We start from the raw sequence: 23720 nt of genomic DNA, 5'->3' as shown, positions 1-23720 counted from the left end.
ATTTAGCGCCCATAAACGAAGACATTAACGCTTGAATTTAGAACTTCGCGTTCGATTCGTTTATAAACCCACTTAAAATGCAATCACGAAAAATATCAATTATTGGGGTATAATTATGAGAATCATTATCCGCGACTATTTTCACTTATAGCTCGTGCCTAGGCTTTCGAGCCAGACAGTAGTGATTGTTTAGAGCTGCAATAAGAACATCATGGCTCAATTTCGATTGATATTTTTGCTGATTTTATTGGTTAGCCAAAGCGAATCGGCCAAGGTTTGCTTTTACGTATAAACCGTACAGATTAAGACTCCTAATTAAATCTTGTATAGACTTTTACCAAGGCACGCCTACAACTGATGTGGAAAACTTTCGACTGTTCTGCGAACCCAAGCTACATTTCCCAACACAGGTGTATCATTTTAGAGCCCGGAAAATCTTTGATCACATCTGAACTGAACTACATAAAGGATGTTATCAAATTCAATGCCACCTTTAAGCTTTTTATGCCTCGAAGGCCCTCCCGACCTTTTCAAAAAGTAATCGATGTGAATGTGGACATATGTCAGTTTGCCAAGGGAATTCACGGCCACAGATTCATGACAATCGTGGTGAAAGCCTTTGGAAAGCAGGGATCTCAGTTAAAGTGTCCCCATCCCAAGGTAATTACTCGTAGTATCGCGAAACCATTTTGATATATCTTTTTCAGGGTCTTTACATATACCCAAATATAAACATTGCCGAAAATCTACCAGCTTTCTTGCCGGAGACCGATTTTAAAATCGAAATGAACTTTATAACCACCGATACGCATCTCTTCAATACCAGCCTTACTGGATTCTTGTTCGATCCGATAAAAAAGAAGTCAAAGACTATTTAATGGTCGAAAGTGAAATAAAGTGTGTGTATTAAAAGCGGCTACCAGATGGCTTCCAAGGATTAAATCGAGATGAACAGAGTCGTAAAGGCAATTTGGAGCGATTTAGAATTAATCAAGTGCTTTATGGTCGGGCCACTTGTCACCCCAGCGGTACGTGATCTTTATGTCAAGTTCCGTTGACGATTGCCTCAAAATCGCCACTGGAGCATTATTTACGAGTCAAGCTCAAGATTGGCCGCATCGACAAGGCATTTCATTTCACAACCGACACGGCAGCAGCCTGAATATTTATGGCCAGCAGCGGGGTTCTGTTGGCCAAGTTGGCTCTCAGCCGAGCGAACGGAACCAAAATGTCAAATGTTGTTCATAAGAACGGCAAACAGCAGCAGATCTCGACAAATGCTAAGAATGTAAGGGTGAAATCGTTTGACATTTGCAGATGCTGCAATTTCCCTGTGCTAAGCAGTCAGTGGGTGAGTGGGGCAAAGTTGGAAGTGGGATGGATGGTGGTTTGGCGGCTTAGTATCGTATCTCAGTGGTGTTGCACTCGAAAGCTAACCTTGCCCAGCTTTCGTTTTTTATTTTTCTTATTTTCGCCTGTGCGTGGAACTGCATCTCAAAAAGTTGCACAACCTGCAATGAATCACCAGCAACAGCAGCAACATCAACGGGCACAGCAGCAACACCAGCAGACACGGCAGCAACATTGGCAATCTGGAGGCTTGGCGGGCGTTTGACTTGGAGTTGTGGGTGCGGAAGGCGAAGACGTGGCCAAAACATGATGGCCCAGAGGGGGAGAGGTCGTTTGTCGCAATAGGCGTTGGAGTTTGGCAGCATTTCGGGCTTTTTTCGCCGGCTCTTCGGCGGTTGTTCAACTCTTGCAACTTGCAAGCCTCCTCTCTGATTGAATTTGTCTTTTTCATTTACAGCGACGGATTTGTCGGCTTGCTCTCTCTCTCTTTGGTCCAAAACGCCTTGTAGATTAACCCAATTGTTTGGCAACTAATTAACATTTGCCAAGACACGGGTCCGCTTTGAACTCAATTATCGTCTTGCCTCATCTGCCAAGCATTTTAGCTGTTACAACAATTCGCGCTTCGCTGGTGTTAGTATTGGATCCGCCAAACTGCCGCAATTACAAGAATGCGAATCCGAGTGCGAATCAGAAAATGAATCCGAAACCGAAGCTGCGAGGGAGCAGCATCTTGAATGCACTTCTGCCGAGTTAAAGAGAGAGAGAGAGAGAGCCAAAACAATCCGAGCCGACTGGCACTTTTGGCCAAGTCAACAACGAAAGCAAAAAATCAAACTCGTTCTGGCTTGTTTCTAAATAACGGCATTGCGAAGATGAACGACCGGACGCGCTGGCGGAGGACGGACATTTTGCAGACATTTGAGCCGGGCCTACGAGCGGGCCAAATACGAACTGCGACAATAAGCCGGGCTAAGGTGGGTGCCACAGACGGAGGGTCTCAAGAATAGCCGAGAAGTTTCTCGTACTCCAAGATATATTTAAACTTATTTTGTTTTACAGCTAAACCATTGAGCTTGGTATATTAAAAGTACATTAAAGTCAAAATACTTTGGAAACGCACTTGAGCCAAGAAGCTCCTTATCAAAAATGTACTTGAAAATCAAAAGACTTAGAAAACGAACTTGAATAAAAAATGTTACAAATCTAACTTAATAATGAGAACAAAACCAAAAAACAAATAACGTAATAATATTTAAAATTTATATATTTACTTATTTATTTTTAAAAGCACATTGTTGCAGTTCAAAGGATTTAATTTAACAATACATTTTTAAGTTAAAAACTCGATGAATAGTAGATCATATAAAGTATATAGTAGTAGTCTAGTCGTAAGTTATATATTTTTATTACTCTGAAGAATTTAATATCTTATTATTACTAAAATATGTAAGGTTAAAATCATAGTATCGGTAAACTTTAGCTTATAAAGTGGAAGTGCTAAAGTCTATCCTAATAACTTTTCTAATTGATTTTTTGCCTACATATCTTCCATTGACTAAGCCTCTGGAACAGCCTCAAACGAGAGCGACAGTGAAATGATTTTTTTCTATTTTAGCATTTAAGCTTCGACGAGCCTACAAACAACAATTACCGATCGGTCGGATCAGACAACTACAACAAAAACAAGAGCTACTATGGCGAATTCCACTTCCACTTCCAACCCCATCCCCATCCCCATCCCGATCTTCACCTGCATCTGCATCTCCAACTCCATCTGCATCCGAAACTGAAACAGAAACTGCAAATGCACGCTCTCCCATGGCGGCTCACCTGTGTGGGTATTGGTATATGGGTATGGGTATAACTATGGACACGAGTGCAGCAGGAGGATTGGATCGGATCGGGTCGGAGCGAATCGCCTATATAAGGCCTAAATAGGGCCGCGCTTGGCACAGTGTCTAACGGAGCTGCTTTCACTAGCCAGTGCGATCAGTGCCAGCCAAACGGGCGACAAAGCGGGACAAATCAGTGGAATACAGTGGATAAGCAGCAGAGACTCCTTGCGAAATGAAAGTGCTCGTAAGTGGCCCACACACTTAATCTTTCCAAACTATCGGAGCTTGTAGTTTTTGTGAAGTGCATCCAATAGAATTAATGGCAAACCTGAATCTGAAAAAACCTTTCTGAAGAATAGTGCAACAATTCGGCTACCTCATGCATATATGGAAAATAATATTTTTTATCGCGTTAAAAGTATATTTAGGATATTATTTCATATATAAGAACCAGAGACACTTTAACAATTCTATATTTTGAAGTTTTATAAGCATATTTAGCTTGTGATTTATTTAGTTGTGACTCATTTGATTATATAGTTCTGTAGTTTGGAAAATTAAATGAAAATTGTGAGATTTTTTTTGAGATCCTTTTAAAAATCAATTTATATATGTTTTTTTAAATAGATTTTTTTTTAATATTATTTATAATTAACTTTGTTAAAGTCTTTATGCTTAAAAATATATTTGTACATGAGAAAAATATATTTTTGTAAATCGTTTGTTCTTAAATATTGTTAAAGATCCCGGGAAACTCTCTTTTTTAAGAGCACCAGTATATTTTATTGGCATTATCTTTAGATATTGATCAATGTGTTTAAATCTGCAACGATTATTTGCAGATACTTCTTGTGCTGTTGGTCGTTTCCTGCCAGGGACAACACCACCATCAGCACCAGCATCAGAATGTCAACAACATTCCGCGCGATGATAAACCAGATCATCATCGTCACGAAGATCACCGGGAGACCAGCACCTGGATACCCATAATCAAGTACAACAAGGAGCAGAGTGAGGATGGCAGCTACAAGACGGAATACGAGACGGGCAACAGCATCATTCATGAGGAGACGGGCTTCCTCAAGGACTTCGATACGAACCCGAATGGAGTGTTGGTCCAGCATGGCCAGTACTCTTACCAATCACCCGAGGGAACTCTGGTGAATGTGCAGTACACGGCCGATGAGAATGGATTCAGGGCAACGGGTGATCACATTCCCACTCCGCCGGCCATTCCCGAGGAGATCCAGAAGGGACTGGACCAGATCTATGCCGGCATCAAGTTGCAGCAGGAGCGCCTGGAGCAGCGGGCCAAGACGGATCCGGACTTTGCCAGGAAACTGGAGGAGCGACGGGTGGCCAACCAGAATGGCCAGTACATCGGCCTGCTGGAGAACCAATAGACGAGTTCCGCCCATCCAATCATCCATCCCATTCCCCCACCGAACCGATGATCCTGGAAACGTGACTACTTCGCATTCTATATCAACAATTACAACAACAAGACTGTGATTTCACTCTGCAAGTTCTTCAAAAACGCTCTACCATTCTGATTGATAAACTTTAAATTACTCTTAAATTTCCAACTAAGTTCCATATAGACACACACACAAATACTTATAAACAGGGGCGCTCGCTCAATCAAAATAATATTATTTTATTAACGAGTGTGAAAGTTTCACTGCTTTGAAACAATAAAAGAAAAACTAACGTTTCCATTACGCCGAACCAACTTGATGATGGATTTACCATATTTTCTATTTTTTTCCGTTTCACAGCTGACCATATCCACGATGTTCAGACAGACGTGACAAAGCGTTTATGGGTCCTCATTATTTGCACAAAGTGTTTCCCCATTTACTGTGCATCTTTCGTTGCTTTATTGTTTACTTCGCAGATCGAATTACCCCATACGACGTCAGTTTGTTGATCCCATTCCATGCAGGTTGGGTTTTTCCAATTTTCCATATTTCTACATCGCCGCCATGGAAATTTTCTTTCGCGAGGAGTCTCTCGACTGGTTACTAGTTGCATAATTACGACAGATTCGCAAGTGCCATTCGAGTTGTCGGGGGCTTCAGGGGGCTTTACCAGCCGGTTGAAGTGGTCCGTGAATGGGTTACTGGCGCAGCCTCAATAGCTCTTCATTCTTCCAATTATTTTACAGGTTACCGTTTGGAATTTTTTGTGAAGAGTAGCCCTTAGCTACGCAAATATAGAAACCACCATCATCAAGCTGAAAGAACAAACAGCCGAAAGACCTTTTGGGCCACAAAACGGCAAACGTTTTGACCACCTATTTGCATAAAACGTAAACACACAGATGCTACATACTATATGTGGTTAAGTCCAAAGCTAAATATAAATCAATTCCGCTGCATTTTCACCACCGCAGAAACAGACCCCAAAAGCGGGGCCCCAAAGAATGTTTATTCGCCATTAAGTTTCAACGCTCTTGCGCATAATTAAGACTAAAAAAACCATATAATAACGAAGCCGAACAAAGGAAAATTTCTATGGCCCGTGATTAGAAAGAATCTTTCTTGTGGGCCTGCGCGGCCGTTGAAATTGATTTGGCCAACTCAGTTGCCGTTTAGAAGCCGTCGCGTGCAGATCGCAAATCGCCAACAACCGGGAAACATTACGAAGACTGGAAAAAAAGAAGCAGAGCTACTGCGTTGGTCTATAAGATCTTTTGAAAGCTGAAAATCGAATTCGCGGGAGGGTTATACCAAAAAACTGGTACTGAAAAGTGTGTGGGGAGGTAGATCGGCAGAAAAGTGAAGATGTGAAGAGTTATAGATACAGTGAGCAACAACAACAAGTGCCTGTGAATATTGAATTGACATCGAAGCTCCGTTAAAGAAGAAATAGCAGAAGCCGAAAGAAAAACAAACAATAGATTGTTATTGTGGTTGCTGAAAACGAGAATGAATCAATAAAATATTTGAAAACTAACAGTAAACTTGAAAAGTGGCACAGCATCTGCCAAAAAAAAACAAAAACTACCAAATTGAAAGAGATTTTTATCATTATTTAAATATGGTTAGTCATTGGAAAGAGTGCCTTCTGTGGCTGCTGGTCGCCTTCAGTGGCTGTCACCCAATTGCTTCACAGCAACTACAGGGTCCACCTCGTCCCAGGGGGCGTATACGCATTGCGGATATGCAAATTCCCGCTTCTGCCGGTGGAGCACCTGCCCCATCCCTGGGAAATTGGCCAAGTTTGCCGGCTGCAGGTCCCATCAGCTCCACGGTGCATACCCACATTCCACTGTTGCGGGAACAGAACGCCCCCCTACCGGCCACGCCCAGTCAGGAGGCGGTGGTGTACGGCAACTGGAAGCCAGAACATCCGGCGAAGCCCGAGGAGATGGAGACGGAAATGGAGCCGAATCAGCGGCCCAAGGAGAGGGTCTACGGGAAACTAGAGGCCATGCTCATGGGAATGCCAGCGGATGGTAAGATTTGATTTTTTGATACCCAAAAATGTAAAGTAACACTTCTATAAAAACTATTCAAAAAGAAACAGATAATTTAATGTAATTAAATAATGGTGATAAATGTTAAAATACAGTTCGTACATAAGTTTAATTACATTTTAATACAGACTCCGAAGAATAGTACTATTTGGTTATCAAAAAGGTTGACTTTATTAGCCCCGTTTTCTCGACCATACGACGAGGAAATATCCCTTAAAGAGTAAATCACGTTCAATAATATTTTACGAAATCTTGAGAGTACGCTTGTGTATTATCTACAATTTTTCAAATTAATGTTGCATTTGTATTTTGTTAAAAACTTTTTCAGGAAACAAAAACAATCATAATAAATAAACTGAACTTATCATAAATTTTCCCTAACAGTAACAACTCAAGAGTTCCTGAAGAATCTTAAAAAATTGAAAAAAAACTTTTTTCTTTACAATAGTGTACAATTATTTCTATATCTCGCAGCCGTTGATGACAAGCCGTTGAGTTCCAGTGAAGAGCAGACCGCTCCCATTGCACCTGGTGGCTATCAAAATCCCGCTTACTCTCGTTCAGCCAGCTTTGAGAGATCGCCGGAGAAGCATGGTCGCCGGCGGATCACCACCCAGCAAGCGCCACACCAATTCGAGATGGTAAGGGTAAACAACACGGATCCTATACTGAAGGAGGTGGCCAAGCAGATCAACGATTCCGTGGAGTCTACGACGACGGACATCCGAAGAAATCCTCATCACTCCGCCGACGACAACTGGATGCCCCTGCCTTATCCCTATCCCTACGACACCACAATGCCTGCGCCAGCCGCATCGAGCTCTATGATGCCGGGATTTATGCAATCCTCGGTGGTGCATCCACCGGCACCCACACAGGCCACTCGATCCACTGAGGGACTACTCAACTGGCCCACTGATTTCATCGACAGTTCTTTGAACACGGCGAGCACCGAAAGGATCGACCAAAATCTCCATGGGAACATCGACAGACGCGATGAGAGCGTCTCGGATCCGGCGGATGAGTATAAGTACTATGAGGACTCCCTGAACTCCGCCCAGATGCACAGTGAGCTGAGTGTTCCGGAGACAATGCCCCTGAACATAACCCGGGTGGGCATTCCTTACGAGGATCGAAATGCTTCCGAGGAGCCGACCATTTGTGTGCCACTCACCGTCTCGGAAACTTCGCTCTCCTCCGACAGCATTATGCCCCAGTTGGTGGAAGTGGAAAGGGTCTACTGCTTTCCCCTCCCCAAAGTGGAGATTCGTCCTGGTCACGTTCGTCCGCAGGTGGAAGAGGTGACCAGGGAGCAGGAGATCCAGGAAGTAGAGATGGATATGCAACCAACGGAAGCACCAGAACCCAGTGATTCCACCGCTGGCGCGACTCGAAGATCCCTTGGCACACTTACACTGCTCCTCATCATTGGTTGGAGCTTCCGGCCAGGGATTCGAACTTAGAATTAGGATCCATTGACCTAAACACAACTCAGGGGCTATTCGCTATCTACATTTATTTAAACATTAAAGCTAAGGAAACATACCACGTATTTAGGGTTTCAGTTTTATTTAGCTGGCAACAGACGAATGAAGTAAGTAAGAAATATTCTCCATTTTTTTATTATTTTTCAAGTTATATGAAATTAGTATAACAGACTTCCGAGGCATCGGAATAAATTTACAAAGATGTCAAGAAAGATATAAATAATTAGAGTTTCGAAGCCGACCAAAATAAAATGAATAAAAAACCTAAATATTCATATTTAAAAAATGTTTTAGGTAAGTAGCTATTGAAGTTCACTTTCGATTACAAATATTGGACAAAAATTACAGCAATAATCAGTTGGCCTATATTTTTTTTTAAATGATCATACGAAGCTATTCTTATGTTGTGGTGCAACTTTGATTAAATATTTAATCAGAAGCAACTTTAGTTATTCTTTACTTTGTTGATAAGATTCAGTACAATTGTCATTATCTATATACTGATTTAAGCCGTAAATCGATATTGATTAAAATCTACCTGTTGACTATACAATTTCGCAGTTTTCTTATCAAACCGACATATCTCAGTAATATTTTTCATTCATAAAAGATACTATGAGCTATAAAATGAGAAAAGCTTTGCCATTCTAATAAGAATACCAGTGTCAACTTGTTAATTGTTAACCCCCTTTTAGCAAGAAACTCGTCACGTGATGCCTTGTGTAAAGTCTTTCCATTGGCATTACTTGGCAGTTTTTCTGCGAACTGAACTAAGGCGTAAAGTTGCTTGTGGAAGCCTAGAGATAATACCCTCGATCTCGGAAGGCCAAAAGCAGACGTATTCACACCGAAGCATCTCCTTCTTCCAATCAACTTTGTAGAGGAAATTGTGATCATCAAAGTAGCCAAGATACCAGCCCTCGGAGTCGTGCAACTTGTGGGTCTCCTCCGGCTTTCCGTAGTAGCCATCCCAGTAAAGGTTCGCGTGGACATACTGTTCCCCATCCTGATTGCAAGACATGTTTGTTCCTTCCTCATCCACAATACGCATTCGAACTCACGGCCAAAAGTAAAGTAAACCAACTTCAATGATAAAAGTCAATATGTGTTCATTATAGACTAGTTCAATTCTTTATTGTTTTAGGCAACTTATCAAGACATGAAATACAAATTTTTCTGTTCATTGCTTATAACATTTGAATACATTTATCTTTAGCATTGTAGGCTGATAATAACTTTTCTGTTAAAAACAAATTAAAAGTACGTTTAAAACACATTTAACTGGTACATTATTGCTTTGTTGTTATTGAGGTAGTGAGAAGCAGTTCAAATTTAAGTTAACGATTCTAATAATATCTTATTTCCCAGCTCCTTTCTTAACAACGAATTTCTCTCGCGCCACCCGACGCAATGTCTTTCCATTTGGATTGGCCGGCAGCCTATCCGTAAACTGGACACCAGCGTGGAGCTGCTTTTCAATTGAGGGCAGTCTCTTGGCCACATGAGCCGCAATCTCCTCAGCAGTAATTGAAGACTCCTTTCTCTTGACCACCAGTGCACCAGCTGCATCTCCCTGTTGCTCATTGTAGATGCTGATGACACACACCTCCTCCACCTGGGGCAACTCCGAGATAACGCCTTCGATTTCAGAGGGCCAGTACTGGTTTCCCTGGTATTTGAGTATCTCCTTCTTGCGGTCGATCACATAGAGCAGGTTGTGATCATCAAAATAGCCCAGGTCACCGGTGTGAAACCATCCCTCATGGTCCTGAATTGTTTGAGTCTCCAGGGGATTTCCATAGTAGCCATTCCAATGAAGACCTGTGTGGACAAAGATCTCTCCCTGCTCATTGTAACCGAGGCTCTTGCCATCGTCGTCCACAATGCGAATTCTTATACCTGGCATTGGGTTGCCTGCAGTATTGACGTTACCGAGTCCGATATTATAGGCCACTCCACCCACCTCAGTCAAGCCGTATCCCGAGTTCAACAATGCATTTGGACAGAGCTCCTGCATTTTTTTCAGTGTAGTCATGGACGTGAATCCACCTGCGTAATTTATAATCCTAATGGAGGACAAGGCCTCTTTTGTGGCCCCGGGAAATGCGATCAGGGCAGACATATGGCGAGGGGGCAATATAACATAGTTGATCTTATACTTCTCAACGAGCTTGACAAAGTAGTCCGGTGCAAAGGGCTTGTTGGTTATAATCCGTGTGCAGCCAAGTACTGTGCTAAAGAAAAAGAGTGTCAGACCGCTATACCAATCCAGACCACTTGCAGAGAATACGATTAGTTCGCTGTTAACCCCCCTGCAGGAAAATCAAACAATTAGGAATTTTCTAAGGGTAATACACGAAAAGGGCTTACGGGTAATCCAGGAAAAGAGATTGATTCGATATGCAGACAGCCTTGGGCAATCCAGTAGTTCCAGAAGAGCACATGATGGCAACAGTTTGTTCGCCTCCTTCTTTCAATGGTTCAGGTCTAAAAAATACGTTAATATTTTTCACCTTATGGGGCTATTATTTTCAGGCACTCACTGGTAAAACATTTCTGTTCTAGTAGGATCCAGTAGTGTTTCTATATGGCGCACTCCCCCAATGGGGTCAGTAACTGTAAAGATCTCTGGTTTCCATCCTTTAGTTGCGGAACGAACTTTCTCGTACTCCAGTCCATCGCAGAATATTACAGTTGGTTTAGTTATTGAGTAAACGTGTGCCAAGGTTGCTATAATAAGATATATTAGTTTGATAATGTCTGAGCTAATACCTTTTAATCGCTAACCTTCGTCCGACACTGGATTTACCGCGTGGAAGGGTGTTCCATTTAATAGGCAAGCTACAGCCACAGGCGTCACATATGTAGAGTTTCTCGCAGTAATGCCAATTACGTCCGGATGTTTCAGTCCCCTTTTCTTCAAAATCTGAGCAATACGAACAGCCCAAGTTATGACCTGCTCAAAGGTCAATTCCACACCGTCCACATCGTTGATCTATGTTTGGGGTGTTATCTTTGAGAAGGTCTATCGAGACCTTAACCTATTGGACTCACCTGACAAACATTCTTTGGCCAGTTCCTCATGATGTTGAATATTATTTTCCCGAGAGATGTTTCATCGGTGTATGTAGCAACCCGTGGGGCTCCACTCCAGATCCGCTCCCTCGCATCGTAAGTGGTTGGTATTCCCTCCATTCTTCAGGTTTATCGACTATATTGAGCTATAACTCCAAGAAACTATTAGCTATAGATGACCCGCATCAACTGACCAACTGCTTCACGCGACACTTATCTAATCGGAAACCAATTTTACACTGACGAGGGGGAAACTATTGAACTATTTGTTCACGCCAAAAAGGCGCTTAATTTCTGGAGGCTGCGTCGAGCGGCAGTTTTCTCCAGATGTCTACATCTCGTCCGCTCTCCCTCTCCAAGTCTCCCCTACTTCTCCGCTCCGCTCTGAAGCGCTTTTGTTAAGCTAGGCTTAAGCAGTTATATTTTCAAAGTGTTCCAAAAAAACACCCAAGAAACGCGTCGAGCAACTCCCGTGTTTTTGTGTTCTTCGATTTCCTATAATTTCAGCGATCAATCCACCCCGCCCCAACACTATTAAATAACTTTTATATTTCTCTACTGTTTTATTAGAAGTACGCACCTGACTGTGGGATAACAAAATAGGTAACATGTAAAAACATGTTTTTTGTTTAATTAATAAAACCAAACAATAGAATAGTTCTTATTTAGCAATTATTTATATCTTATCAATCTAGTTCCTTAAGAATATTAAAAGAAACGTATACCTAATCACAAAAACTTAATAGGTTGGAGGTCTTTAAACGATTGGCTATCTAGGAATCGTAGCGTTCTCCAACGATAAGAAAATCATCAATTTAATTAACGTATGATAATGACACGTGTTGAATCTATGAATCAATTTTGAGTTCTATCTAATCGTTTTTTTATATTGCTTTTATTTTTGCAAACAAAATTAAGTCTCGTGAATATACTTTTTATCAGAATCATCACACCACAGTCCTAATTAGTTACATGTTAGCGATGACCATTAATAACACTAGCTTACAAAACAATATTTTGAAAATGCTCAAGAAGGATGATGGTAGTTTCTGGTAGAGTAAACCCCTTTACCACCAAAAAGAAGATTACAAAATGTTAAATGGATACGTTTTTTTTAAATATTTTTTTAAGAACACATTTTTGGTGTCTTTGAGTTTCTAGTTATATCTTGAGTTGCGCTTTTCCTATTTAGGTGATAAATGTTTTAGTTTACAACTATAATATCACCCTTCAATTATGGCGAATAAATGCTCCGGGGTATCATGAGTATATTGTGAGCTACAAGTCGGCAAACTTTGAAAAAGTGAAATATTTTAAACATTTTCAGATTTTCAAGACTAGAATGATGACTTATACTCATATTTAACAAACCAAAGTCCAAAACTTCTTGAAAGTTTTACGTTCCTAATATTAATCAGACAGAAATTTAAAAGGAATTAAAAGGTTTCTAGGTACAATACAATTTATTGGGCTCCAAAGGTCACCACGTTCTCGAGGGCCCTCCTCAACCAGGCACTCGAGCAGTACTTTTGAAGCGTTTCAAGTATCCCCTGGCACTTGCGATTAAAACTATACTCGATCTTCTGGATCGTTCAGATCTCACTTTCCCGCTCCTTTCTGGGCGACGAACACGTCGCGTGCCGTCTTTCGCATTGTCTTGCCATTGACATTGGAGGGCAGTTTGTCGGTGAACTGAACGCCGGCTCTCAGTTGTTTCTGCGTGGCAGGCAGTCGCTTGGCCACGTGGTCCACGATCTCCTTGCCGGAAATGGTGGCTCCCTTGGTCTTGACCACCAGTGCCCCCGCCGCATCGCCCTCACGCTCATCGTAGATCCCCACCACGCACACATCCTGCACCTGCGACAGCTCCGAGATAACGCCCTCGATCTCGGTGGGCCAGTAGTGGAGACCCTGGTACTTGAGGATCTCCTTCTTGCGATCCACTATGTACAGGAAGTTCTGCTCATCGAAGTAGCCCAGATCGCCGGTGTGGAACCATCCCTCGAAGTCCTGCATGCGTCGAGTCTCAACGGGGTTTCCGTAGTATCCGTTCCAGGCCTGACCCGTGTGCACATAGATTTCTCCCACCTCGTTGTAGCCCAGATTCTTGCCGTCCTCGTCCACGATCCGAATCTTTATTCCCGGTATGGGTCGGCCAGCCGAGGAAACGTTGCTGATTCCAATATTGATCGTGATGGCGCCCACCTCTGTCATTCCGTATCCCGAATTGAACATGGCTGTCTTACAGAGTTCCTGGGATCGCTGAAGGGTGGCCAACGAAATCGAGCCTCCGCCGTAGTTAAGATGAGTAATAGGAGCCAGAGCTTCCGGCTTGGCATCCGGACATGTGATCAGGGCGGATAGATGGCGAGGTGGTAGAACTGCATAGTTGATCTTATACTTCTTCACCAAACCCACAAAGTACTCGGGAGTAAAGGCTTTGTTGCTGATAATGCGAGTGCAACCAAACACAGTGCTGAAAACAAAGGCCCACAGACCCGTGATCCAGTCCAAACAGCTTCCTACATAGATAACCGACTGACTGGTGATCAACCTGATAAGATAATTTAATATTGAGCATTATACTTCGAGGGTTAGGTATACGGACTTACATGCTGTCCTGTATCAGGATGCTGTTGGAAATGCAGACAGCCTTGGGCAGACCAGTAGTTCCAGAGGAGCACAGGATGGCAACGGTTTGATCCCCACCTTCCTTCAAGGCTTCCGGTCTACATACATGGAAGCTCGGTTAGCTACAATATAGGGCTATCCCACATCCCTTATACTTACTGGTACATCCTTTCAGTTGTGGTAGGATCCAATAGGGTCTCAATGCCCTGGACTCCTTCAACATGTTCCGTGAGGGTTAGGATTTCCGGATGCCATCCCACTGTAGCCTTGTGAACCTTATCGTACTCGTGACCATCACAGAATATGAGTGTTGGCTTAGTGATCGAGAACACATGGGTTAACGTAGCTGCAATTTGTGTTTGATATATAGTAATGAATCACAGTTTTCCAAAAACTATACCAACCATCATCTAGCACAGGATTAACCGAATGGAATGGGGTACCATTCATTAGACATGCCACTCCCAAGGGCATCACATAAGTTGAGTTTTTGGCTGCAATGCCAATCACATCCTTGTGGTTTAGACCTCTTTTCTTGAGGTACTGGGCTATCCGAATGGCCCAGGTGAGACCCTGCTCAAAGGTCACGGTTACTCCATCAACATCACATATCTGTTGGATTGCTTTTTAGTTTCGATATTGGCCATATACAGTCCTTTCTGGGCAGACTCACCTGACACACGTTCTTGGGCCAGTTTTTCATGTTGTTGAAAATGATTTTGCCCACGGAGGTGTCATAGTTGTACATGGAGTTGCGCTTGGCTCCGCTCCAGACATTATCCTTTTCGTTGTAGGTGGTGGGTATCATAGCCATGATGTGGTTTCCTCCAAATATAATGCTTGCCGTAGGAAAGTGCCGTTGTCTTTGGTTAACGCAACGAAATGCAGTTCTATTTATAAGGAGCCATAACTGTGGGAATCCAGTCTCGATAGACACCTTGAGTGGATCCACTGCAAGTGGCTAACACCTGTACCATCTTATCTGTGCCTGCTGAAGATAGTGCAACCATAGATTTCAGCCTGGGCCATGACTATTTTATACCCTGCTCCAAAGTCTTAAGGTACCCAGTGTTTTTAATCTAAATACATTAATCCGCCTCATTGTTCTGAAAGTCTACGAAAATTTGGAGTAGGTTAATACCAATCATTTAACTGAAATTCCCGCTAATACTACAAAATAAGTCCACTCAACTGTATTCGCAGGGATTTAAGGTATGCTTAAAAGTGGAGTAAATATGTAAGGGGTATTCAGAAAGGTACCTATCTAATCTTTCTCGTTCAATGCTAAATCGAAGCGAAAATCCCAAGACCCATTGCCCCTAAGTACCGGGGGGATAAAACACCTGACTATCTGTGAGTCAAATCACGCAAACCTTACAATTGTCCAGGAAGTGGCACAGTAATGTGATCATTGCCCATTTTTACTACTCATGAGATTTAAAAGCTATCATAACAAGTTTTATGGGGCTATTAATCCTTTGGTTACCTCGCATTCCTGACTAGAGGTATACGTAGGTTAAGTCTTGTTATTGTCGCCTACTGTTCGTTACTTAATCGATCAAATTCCCAGATTTACACAAACATATTTTAGCACTCAGGGTTCAATTTCTCTGTAGCTTTAGAAGATTATCTAGATCAGAGAAAATTATTGACCTATAAATTGGATCTAAAATGCACCATGGTTTTCTTGCTCGCACTATTTCACTGCTAAATGATCTTGCAGTTATCAGTTATTAAGAGTTTATATTTTATAAAGCTTCTTAAAAATGTCCTTAACTTTATCCACTTTATATAACAACCAGTTGCAGAAATAACAAATATTTAAATTTTAAATGGCGGTTATGCCAGAACTGTCTGGCAGCTCTTCAGCCGGTCCGGCATCACTCTGAACAGCTGTCAGATCAGCTGTAGTTGCTTGCAGCCCTGGTCCCTAAAAATTCACGGCCAACAGCCAAAATTCGCGGTCAGAAACGCGGAAGTCTCTAGTTTTATGTAATGTTTAGGTGACGAGGAATTATATCCGATCTGCGCGCTAATTGTTCCACACTGCAATGTTTCCCTACCACCTCGGGGTCGTGGTCCGCTGCGCGCGGCAGAAGCCCCTGCTGCTGTGGGCGCCCGCCTGCCACATGAGTGGCCTCAGTCCGCTGAAGGAGTACCAGCAGCGCGTCAGTTCCGGCCAACTGATGACCGACGAAAGGCAGTTCCAGACGATGAAGGAGCTGGATGCCCTGTACCACAAGATCCAAGGCTATAGGCCCAGCTACAAATCAGGAGCAGCTGGCGGTGGCGGGTTCTTCAGTTCCCTTTTCGGCCGAAAGTCCTCCGACGACGACGATCAGGATGATCCCTACGCGGGCAGCCACGCCCCCCAGGGGCTGTACCTCTACGGTAGTGTGGGCGTGGGTAAGACCACGCTGATGGACCTCTTCTTCGACTGCTGCACCAAGGTTGGCACTGAATGATACTTCCAGCAGCAAATTAACCATGAGTTTGAGTTTCAGATTGATCGCAAGGAGCGCGTCCACTTTACGTCCTTTATGAACAGCGTGCACACCCGCATCCACGAGGCCAAGCAGAGGCAGGGACCTGTTGATCGTGCCTTCAACTCGGAAAAGCCCGCTCCCTTCGATCCCACTAGACCGGTGGCTGATTTAATTGCTAGCGAGTCCTGGTTGATTTGCTTCGACGAGTTCCAGGTTACGGACATTGCTGATGCCATGGTGCTAAAGCGGCTATTCACTCACCTCTTCCGGCATGGCATTGTGGTGGTCGCCACCAGCAATCGACACCCGGAGGATCTGTACAAGAACGGCCTGCAGCGCACGAACTTCCTGCCCTTCATCGGACTGCTTCAGAAGCGCTGCAAGGTGTCCCAATTGGATTCTATTGACTACCGGCGAATAGCTCAGTCCGGGGACACCAACTACTTCGTCAAGGGTCAAACGGATGCGGAGGGCAGCATGAATCGCATGTTCAAGATCCTGTGTGCCGAGGAGAATGATATTATCCGTCCGCGGACGCTGACTCACTTCGGAAGGGATCTGACGTTCAATCGGACATGTGGACAGGTGCTGGACAGCACTTTCTCGGAACTCTGTGATCGCGTAAGCTTATGAAATTCGACGAATATCTGACGAACACTAAAAACCTATTCCATTAGCCTCTGGCTGGCAGCGATTTCCTGCAAATCTCCCAGTTCTTTCACACCGTCCTCATCCGAGATGTGCCCCAACTGACTCTGGATGTGAAGGCGCAGATGCGACGCTTTATAACGCTCATAGATACCCTGTACAATAATCGAGTGCGAGTAGTCATATCTTCCGACGTTCCACTGGAAAATTTATTCAGTTTTTCGGGAGGTTCTAGTGACCTCTCCGATTCCGAACGTACATTGATGGACGACCTGAAAATAGTGAGTGGTCTTATATTGAACTAACCTATTCGAATACCATAAAACAAAAACCCGTCTCCCTTAACAGAGCGAATCCAAATCCAGTTTTTTCACCGGTGAGGAAGAGCTGTTCGCCTTCGATCGCACTTTATCTCGGCTCTACGAAATGCAGAAGCGGGAATACTGGGAGCAGTGGGCCAAACATCGCTAAAAACCCTATGTCACAAAGCAGTAGTTCAATTAGCGCAATTAAATTATTTGTTTTCTACCTCGGTGTCGTGGAATTTTTAAAAAAAAGTTTCTTGTACATATTAATCCCTATCAAAAATGCAATATTTACAATAGATGACTTTCGCAAGTATTAAAGAAGCAATAAACAAAATAGACAAAGTTACCCAAGCGTTTATTTGTAACATTTTATATTTTAAAATACAATCTCTACTTTAGGATTACAAAATAGTTTGTCATAGGTGATCTTGAAACGGTTTCGATCTCTAAAATTATAAGTTATACAGCGCAATCTGGCAACACTGCCATCAGCTGTTTAATAATCAAATTGATAAGAGTTCTCCTAATTTCTTTCGGTTGAGGTTCGGGAGAAGATTAAAGGTCAGGAACAAGTGATCGATTGTTCCTTCAAGTTGAAATTAATCTGCGAAATTTTGGGGTTTTGACGGTGATAAGCAACATGGATGTGAAGGAATTGGAAGTAAACAAAACCCTGCCTTTTGGTGAGTCGGCACATGCGAACAAAGTAGATAAATATATATGTATATTTAATGATTGTTTGCAGACCCCTCGCTGCTGACGGTGAACATCTCGCTGCGCCAGATCGAGGAGATCGCCATGACGGTGTCGCAGCGCTGCCATGTCACCGGGCCCAACGAGATCGCCTGGGCACTGCGAGCTCTGATGCTGACCGATCTGACCACCTTGGCCGGCGATGATACGGCTGCCAATGTCCGGAGGCTGTGCCTCCGCGCCTGCTACCCCTTTGAGCCGCAGTTCTTCGACAAGTTCTTCGATCGAGCCCTCATCCCAGAGATGCACACGGCTGCCGTTTGCGTCTATCCGGCCAGAGTGAAGGATGTGTACACAACGCTCCAGCAGTACGACAAACTGGACAAGGTGGCCATTGCAGCGGTGGCCACGGGCTTTCCCACCGGCCAGTACGGCCTGCAGACGCGCCTGCAGGAGATCAGCCACGCCATCTTGGCCGGCGCCACGGAGATCGACATTGTGATCAATCGCCAGTTGGCCCTGGTGGGCGACTGGGAGGCCCTGTACAACGAGGTGGTGCTCATGCGCAGTGCATGTGGACAGAGGGCTCATTTGAAAACCATTCTGGCCATCGGAGAGCTGGGCACCATGGAGAATGTATGAACATCTTCGCCTAAATAATTTAAATATGTAGTTATAAATTCCTTGGCTCCTTTCAGGTCTACAAGGCAGCCATGGTTTGCATGATGGCAGGAGCGGATTTCATTAAGACCTCCACTGGAAAGGAGACCGTCAATGCTACTCTGCCCGTTGGCCTGGTTATGATATTCGCCATCCAGGAGTTCAAGCGGCGCACCTGCCAGATTGTGGGGCTTAAGCCAGCCGGAGGAGTTAAGACTGTGAGAGATGCGATTGCCTGGATGACGCTAGTCAACGAAACCCTGGGCATCCGCTGGCTGCGTCCCGAGAGGTTCCGTTTTGGAGCGTCCGGTCTATTGGACGACATCGAGCGCGTGGTTCGCGAGGGAGTCAAGAAAATGGAGGAGGAGGAAGCCCTCAAAAACCAGCCCGTTTCTCGCGAGGCTGCTGCCGCCGAGACCTTCTGCAAGGAGCTGCGGAAGAAGAAGGAGGCGGCCCAGTAAGCGGAGCTTTAATTTAGCCTTTACTCACACGCAGTGCATTTATTGTAGCATTTTTATACAACTGACTAAAACCTATAACAAAAAACAATTCCCATCTATGCGCGACGTTCGTGCTGGACGGGAGATTTGAAGTTGAAGGCTAACTGCGCCGGAGCCGCCATCAGATCCTCCTCCGCCTGCTCCTCGCCATGCTGCAGGAGTTCTGCGGGCGAGGCCGACTCCTTGTGCGGCTGATTGTCCGGCATTTTCACCTGCATGTCCACCGCAAAGAAGGAGTCATCGAAATTTATTCGGTTGCGCTCGTCCTGCTCGAGATACATGGCCTTGGGGGCAGTGGCTCCTCCCATGGCCTTCTCGTAGGTGTTTAGCCACTTGAGATTGAGGTTGATGTGCTTGTTGGCCGCATTGAACTTCTTTGGCTTCTTCTTTGGCTTGTCCGCGTAGTAGTTGTGCTCTGACTTCTGCGGCGGAGGAGCAATCTTCTCCATCATCCGGCTCTTGGCATCCAGCTTGGGCTCCACATAGTCGAAGAGCGGCAAGTAGAAGTTATACGGCTGCTCCGTGGGTGGCAGCAGTCGCTGCTGGGGCTGCACTTGCTCCTGCACCTGGCTACTGGCCTCCGCCATGGCATCTTCCTCCAGAGCGGGCCCAAAGATTTCGCCAGCACGCCGGAGCAGGTTCTCTAAACGCTCTATAGTAATGATGTGGGGATGGATGAGCTGGACATCGTCGTGCAGTTGTGCCCGCCGAGCCGCAGGAGGCTTGGCAACCACACTGCAGCAAAAGGCGACCAAGATCAGCTGCAAGGATGGGAGAACTTAGTCCGATTTTCACGCTTATCAGGGATTCCCTAAACTCACAACCAATAAACTGTTCATGTCCAATATAATTCCAATAGCTCTAAACGAACGAATCACTTTCGACTTCTCATAGGCAGTGCTCCAATTTGACCACCTTCACTTTTAGAGATCTCACACGAAGTGAGGCCTCCTTGCAGCTAGCCAATTCATTTATACTGGCGCTACGTGCTCGAAACGGAAGCTCGGAAGTCTCCGCCATCAATGGCCAACAACAAACCAGCCCGGAGCCTGGTTGGCTGGGAGAAAACTACATAGTTTCCCACACGAGAAATAAATATGTAACGAGACAAACTAGACTGCATGGGCACATGTATGCACACACCAGAGCGCATAATAATGTTAATGTAACAGCGATCCCGAAGTCGATGCTGGAGTTGAATAAACTGGAACCGCCAGAGACGAACCGTTTGTCACTCATAATGAGTCCAAGCGATTGCCTGCCGCCTGGCCGTTGAAATTGTCCAATTTCAGGCAGTGGCCAGGGAAAAGTCGGGCGCACCGAAACAGCTAGGCTGTTCATTTTCATTGCAAGTGCATTGACCCACACAATTATTTCCGCAGCAATGGGGACGAATGTGTGAACCCGTTTCGATTGTTTCGACTCATTGCCCGTAAAAGTGCAAGTTCAAAGCTGCAGGAAATGCTAAACGACGGCATAATGGCAAAAGTGTAACGGCCACAACTTGTTCGTTGACTCGAGATCATCGCAAATCGTCGGCTTGTGTTCAACATATGAGGGATTTATTCAACATATCAGACATTTTCCTATCACGATTGCCGCAGTTCGGGCAGTCCCTTAATGATAACATCGAGTGCCTTCAGGTCCTTGTTGACTGTCTCGCTCAACACCTCCATGGCGCGTTGTTGCATGGTCAAGAAGGTCTTCATCTCGTCCTCGGCCTCCTTGTCGATGGCATATTCGGCTCCTCCGTTAACGGCGAACTGGTTGCGCTGCATGCGCATTTGGGAGAGCAGCTCGCTGAGGCGGCCCTTGAACTGGGTGGGAGCGGACACGACGGCCTGCATGTTCTGGAGCTTAGTGCGCATGGCCTCTTCCTCGGGCGTCAGGGAAGTGCCCACCTTACGGGTGCACTCTTGCTTTACAATAATCTGGGAATGACAAAGCAGACAAAGCATGATAATGAAGCGCTCCAGATCACTATTTTCCTACCCTGAGTATGCGATGTCCGAGCTCGGCTAATTTCCGTTTGTGCTCCAGAATCTTGGCTGTGGCCGTGGCGTGACGCTGTCTTAATTCCGTGAGTTCACCCTCCACTTTCTTCATGTACAAGGCATGTGTGTCCGTTTCCTGCTCCTGGCACTTAACGCGCCACTTCAAGTCGTTGAAACCCACCATTGGCACTGGGATAAATTTGCTGGGATCTGGATTGTCCGAATTGGCCTGACGCCACATGCGCGGATCCACGCCTCTAGGGGGATTTTCCAGATACTCCTTTAACTGATCCTCGTCGGGCAAGACCAGAGCCAAAGCTTCTCCAATGCCAAGATTGTTAAGTTGGGGTTTCAGCGATGGCTGATTCAGGTAGTTCGAGAGCTCGGTGGCCAATATACGCTTGCTTTCGTTAGGTGCATGCTGAAGCTTCTCCTCCACATAGATAACCATCTGACACTTTTTGTTCTCCAGCTCCTTGATGGAATCAATGTGAACCATCATGTTGGGCTTGCTGCCAAATAGACTGTGCAGGGTTTGCACCACTTGCTGCTGGTGTGGCCTAAAGTAAAGGTTATAAATACCATGGTCCGGAAAATTACTTTAACAAACTTACTTAACGGCAGACAGTTCTCTGCAGAAGTTGAGGGCCACCAGTCCCAGTTTGTTATCTTTGCCCGGCATGCGACTATAACCGATGGCCTTAAAGCGACACATCAAGTTCTCTGGCGTAATGTCCACCGGCGCCGCACTCTGGGAGTAGAACATCTTTCCAGTTCCCCATGTCGCCTGCAAGTAGTTCCATTTCGCCACTATTTTATCCCGGTCATCGCCAAAAATGGAAACATTTAGAATGGATTGGGCAAACGCCTCATCGGCCGAAATGGGCGCTGGCTGCTGTTGCGGCTGTCCAAGCATGAAGTTAGTGCCACCAAAACCACCAAATCCCGGCGTGACTGTCGAATTTGCTGGCTTTCCAAAGGCTGAAACACGAACCAGGTTAGGAATACCACACAAAGGCTAATTGGCTAAATCAACTCACTGGATCCGAAGGCTCCGCCCCCAAAGCTAGTGGACTGGTTGGCTCCGAAGCCGCCGAAAGCAGGTGCCGATGTTGTGGTTGCCCCAAAGCCTGCAAATCCACTTGCTGGCGCTGCACTTGCAGCAGGCTGGCCGAATCCACTAAAAGCCGGAGGTGCTGCACTGGTCGCTGGAGCGCCGAATAAACTGGCCTGACTCGTTGCAGGAGCTGCTCCAAATCCACCGAACCCACCTCCGCCAATACCCGTACCAGCTGCTGTAGTTGTTGCCGCTCCGAAGGCCGGAGCACTGCCAAAGGCGGAGCCGCCAAAGCCAGGAGTTGATGTGGCGGCTCCAAAGGCCGGAGCAGCTGACGGGGCACCGAAAGCCGGAGCAGCAGCGGGTGCTCCAAAGGCGGAACCTGCTCCAAAGGCTGATGTAGCCTGTTGGGTGCCAAAGGCCGATGTCTGTGCGGCCTGGGTTCCAAATGCGGGTGCTGGCTGGCTGGTAGCGGCTGTTGCTCCAAACGGCGATCCAAAGAGGCCACCAGTTGCTGAGCGGGCGATAAGAAGACAGAAAAATGGGTCAGTGTTTTGGAAACTAGGCTTCCGCCTTGAGATCTTATCTCCGATTTCGGTTTTTGTAATTCTAAGCTGCGCCCTCAGTTCGCCTCGAGCACTGGACGTCTACTGGTCGTGGGATATGGCTGTGGTCTATATTTTGCTGATCCTCGTGCTCGGTTTCGTGGGATATGTGGTCTATGTGGTCCACAAGAAGGGGTGAGCATGTTGAATGTCTGGTAGAGCTATAGTTCTTAAAAACCCACTCACTGCCCTATTGTAGCATCGATCCCAAGGACATCCGTATCCACAGCCTGCAGGACGCCAAAAAGCTTCTGCAGCCACCACCAAGTGGGATCGGGCCCCACAAGTACCTGGAGAAGAGGGCATGAGGTTTTGTTTACGGCAACTCACTCTTGGTAGGCGTGCTTGTTGCTCCCAGCGACGTGTTGGCTCCGAAGAAGGACATGATGAGGGAATCTTATGAAGAATACGTTGCCGAAGAATTTTGTATGCCTTTCCTAAAGGCTGATTTGCTAACTCTCTGTTTTAGTTCAATAAAAATAGTCTTAATCCTAATAAACGTAAAATTTTGGCGCTTCTGATAGGATAGGGATGTGATATTTTCGATATTTTTTATTAAAAAAATATTGATATCGTTATATTTTAAGGCAAAGCTAACTTGATAAATTAAAAGGATTGTGCCTTTTTCTCGGATGAATAATATAATTAATTTAATATAATACTTTTCTTTTCATTTTTGGTGTATCATTTAAATATATTTAAGGAAACTAAATTAGTGTATCGATGTTTATAAAAATTAGCCTGTATCGATGATTATCCGGGCCTGCTCAAGTATCGATAGTTTTAGCTTTGACCGACTTTTAGTACTTTTGAATTTGAAATTTGGCGGTAAAATTGTTAATTCTCAATCAATTGGGGTTCATATCGATAAAGATTCGCTATTCCACATGGGGTTAAAATTTTCTCT

At 44.9% G+C, this 23720-nt stretch overlaps 10 protein-coding genes across 10 annotated transcripts; 6 read left to right on the top strand and 4 right to left on the bottom strand.

The window, feature by feature from the left end:
- The first annotated feature begins 184 nt into the window (after nucleotides 1–184).
- On the top strand, nucleotides 185–910 carry LOC108008170 (uncharacterized). Its single transcript, XM_036813061.3, has 3 exons — nucleotides 185–274; nucleotides 331–660; nucleotides 708–910. The coding sequence occupies exons 1-3, from the start codon at nucleotides 212–214 to the stop codon at nucleotides 876–878; spliced, it is 564 nt and encodes a 187-aa protein (XP_036668956.3). The 5' UTR covers nucleotides 185–211; the 3' UTR covers nucleotides 879–910.
- Nucleotides 911–3286: 2376 nt separating this feature from the next.
- Cpr49Ah (cuticular protein 49Ah) lies at nucleotides 3287–4916 on the top strand. Its single transcript, XM_017072602.4, has 2 exons — nucleotides 3287–3432; nucleotides 4031–4916. Exons 1-2 carry the CDS (start codon nucleotides 3421–3423, stop codon nucleotides 4589–4591), a joined length of 573 nt encoding a protein of 190 aa, XP_016928091.1. The 5' UTR covers nucleotides 3287–3420; the 3' UTR covers nucleotides 4592–4916.
- A 115-nt stretch (nucleotides 4917–5031) lies between these two features.
- LOC108008171 (uncharacterized) lies at nucleotides 5032–8271 on the top strand. Its single transcript, XM_017071962.4, has 2 exons — nucleotides 5032–6648; nucleotides 7144–8271. Exons 1-2 carry the CDS (start codon nucleotides 6231–6233, stop codon nucleotides 8130–8132), a joined length of 1407 nt encoding a protein of 468 aa, XP_016927451.3. The 5' UTR covers nucleotides 5032–6230; the 3' UTR covers nucleotides 8133–8271.
- Nucleotides 8272–9264: 993 nt separating this feature from the next.
- On the bottom strand, nucleotides 9265–11511 carry LOC108008503 (uncharacterized). The gene is made up of 5 exons (XM_017072368.4): nucleotides 11211–11511; nucleotides 10944–11151; nucleotides 10700–10886; nucleotides 10527–10643; nucleotides 9265–10468 (listed from the first exon to the last, which is right to left on the bottom strand). The coding sequence occupies exons 1-5, from the start codon at nucleotides 11349–11351 to the stop codon at nucleotides 9514–9516; spliced, it is 1608 nt and encodes a 535-aa protein (XP_016927857.3). The 5' UTR covers nucleotides 11352–11511; the 3' UTR covers nucleotides 9265–9513.
- A 1164-nt stretch (nucleotides 11512–12675) lies between these two features.
- On the bottom strand, nucleotides 12676–14735 carry LOC108008467 (luciferin 4-monooxygenase). The gene is made up of 5 exons (XM_017072322.4): nucleotides 14536–14735; nucleotides 14267–14474; nucleotides 14022–14208; nucleotides 13844–13960; nucleotides 12676–13785 (listed from the first exon to the last, which is right to left on the bottom strand). The coding sequence occupies exons 1-5, from the start codon at nucleotides 14674–14676 to the stop codon at nucleotides 12831–12833; spliced, it is 1608 nt and encodes a 535-aa protein (XP_016927811.3). The 5' UTR covers nucleotides 14677–14735; the 3' UTR covers nucleotides 12676–12830.
- A 1045-nt stretch (nucleotides 14736–15780) lies between these two features.
- LOC108008419 (putative ATPase N2B) lies at nucleotides 15781–17650 on the top strand. The gene is made up of 4 exons (XM_017072265.4): nucleotides 15781–16312; nucleotides 16367–16969; nucleotides 17026–17277; nucleotides 17345–17650. The coding sequence occupies exons 1-4, from the start codon at nucleotides 15914–15916 to the stop codon at nucleotides 17465–17467; spliced, it is 1377 nt and encodes a 458-aa protein (XP_016927754.3). The 5' UTR covers nucleotides 15781–15913; the 3' UTR covers nucleotides 17468–17650.
- Nucleotides 17651–17792: 142 nt separating this feature from the next.
- Nucleotides 17793–19206, top strand: Dera (deoxyribose-phosphate aldolase). Its single transcript, XM_017072257.4, has 3 exons — nucleotides 17793–17987; nucleotides 18050–18633; nucleotides 18696–19206. The coding sequence occupies exons 1-3, from the start codon at nucleotides 17945–17947 to the stop codon at nucleotides 19116–19118; spliced, it is 1050 nt and encodes a 349-aa protein (XP_016927746.2). The 5' UTR covers nucleotides 17793–17944; the 3' UTR covers nucleotides 19119–19206.
- A 7-nt stretch (nucleotides 19207–19213) lies between these two features.
- On the bottom strand, nucleotides 19214–20558 carry LOC108008172 (uncharacterized). Its single transcript, XM_036813224.3, has 2 exons — nucleotides 19979–20558; nucleotides 19214–19918 (listed from the first exon to the last, which is right to left on the bottom strand). Exons 1-2 carry the CDS (start codon nucleotides 19994–19996, stop codon nucleotides 19214–19216), a joined length of 723 nt encoding a protein of 240 aa, XP_036669119.3. The 5' UTR covers nucleotides 19997–20558.
- Nucleotides 20559–20697: 139 nt separating this feature from the next.
- On the bottom strand, nucleotides 20698–23352 carry Nup54 (nuclear pore complex protein Nup54). Its single transcript, XM_017072132.4, has 5 exons — nucleotides 23144–23352; nucleotides 22192–22722; nucleotides 21766–22132; nucleotides 21150–21711; nucleotides 20698–21088 (listed from the first exon to the last, which is right to left on the bottom strand). Exons 1-5 carry the CDS (start codon nucleotides 23196–23198, stop codon nucleotides 20747–20749), a joined length of 1857 nt encoding a protein of 618 aa, XP_016927621.3. The 5' UTR covers nucleotides 23199–23352; the 3' UTR covers nucleotides 20698–20746.
- Nucleotides 22830–23153, top strand: LOC108008315 (uncharacterized). Its single transcript, XM_017072133.4, has 2 exons — nucleotides 22830–22948; nucleotides 23013–23153. Exons 1-2 carry the CDS (start codon nucleotides 22872–22874, stop codon nucleotides 23119–23121), a joined length of 186 nt encoding a protein of 61 aa, XP_016927622.3. The 5' UTR covers nucleotides 22830–22871; the 3' UTR covers nucleotides 23122–23153.
- Nucleotides 23353–23720: the final 368 nt, after the last annotated feature.

This window comes from Drosophila suzukii, chromosome 2R, assembly GCF_043229965.1.
Source record: "Drosophila suzukii chromosome 2R, CBGP_Dsuzu_IsoJpt1.0, whole genome shotgun sequence".
Classification (NCBI taxonomy): domain Eukaryota; kingdom Metazoa; phylum Arthropoda; class Insecta; order Diptera; family Drosophilidae; genus Drosophila; species Drosophila suzukii.
This window is presented reverse-complemented; position numbering and strand designations above follow the sequence as displayed.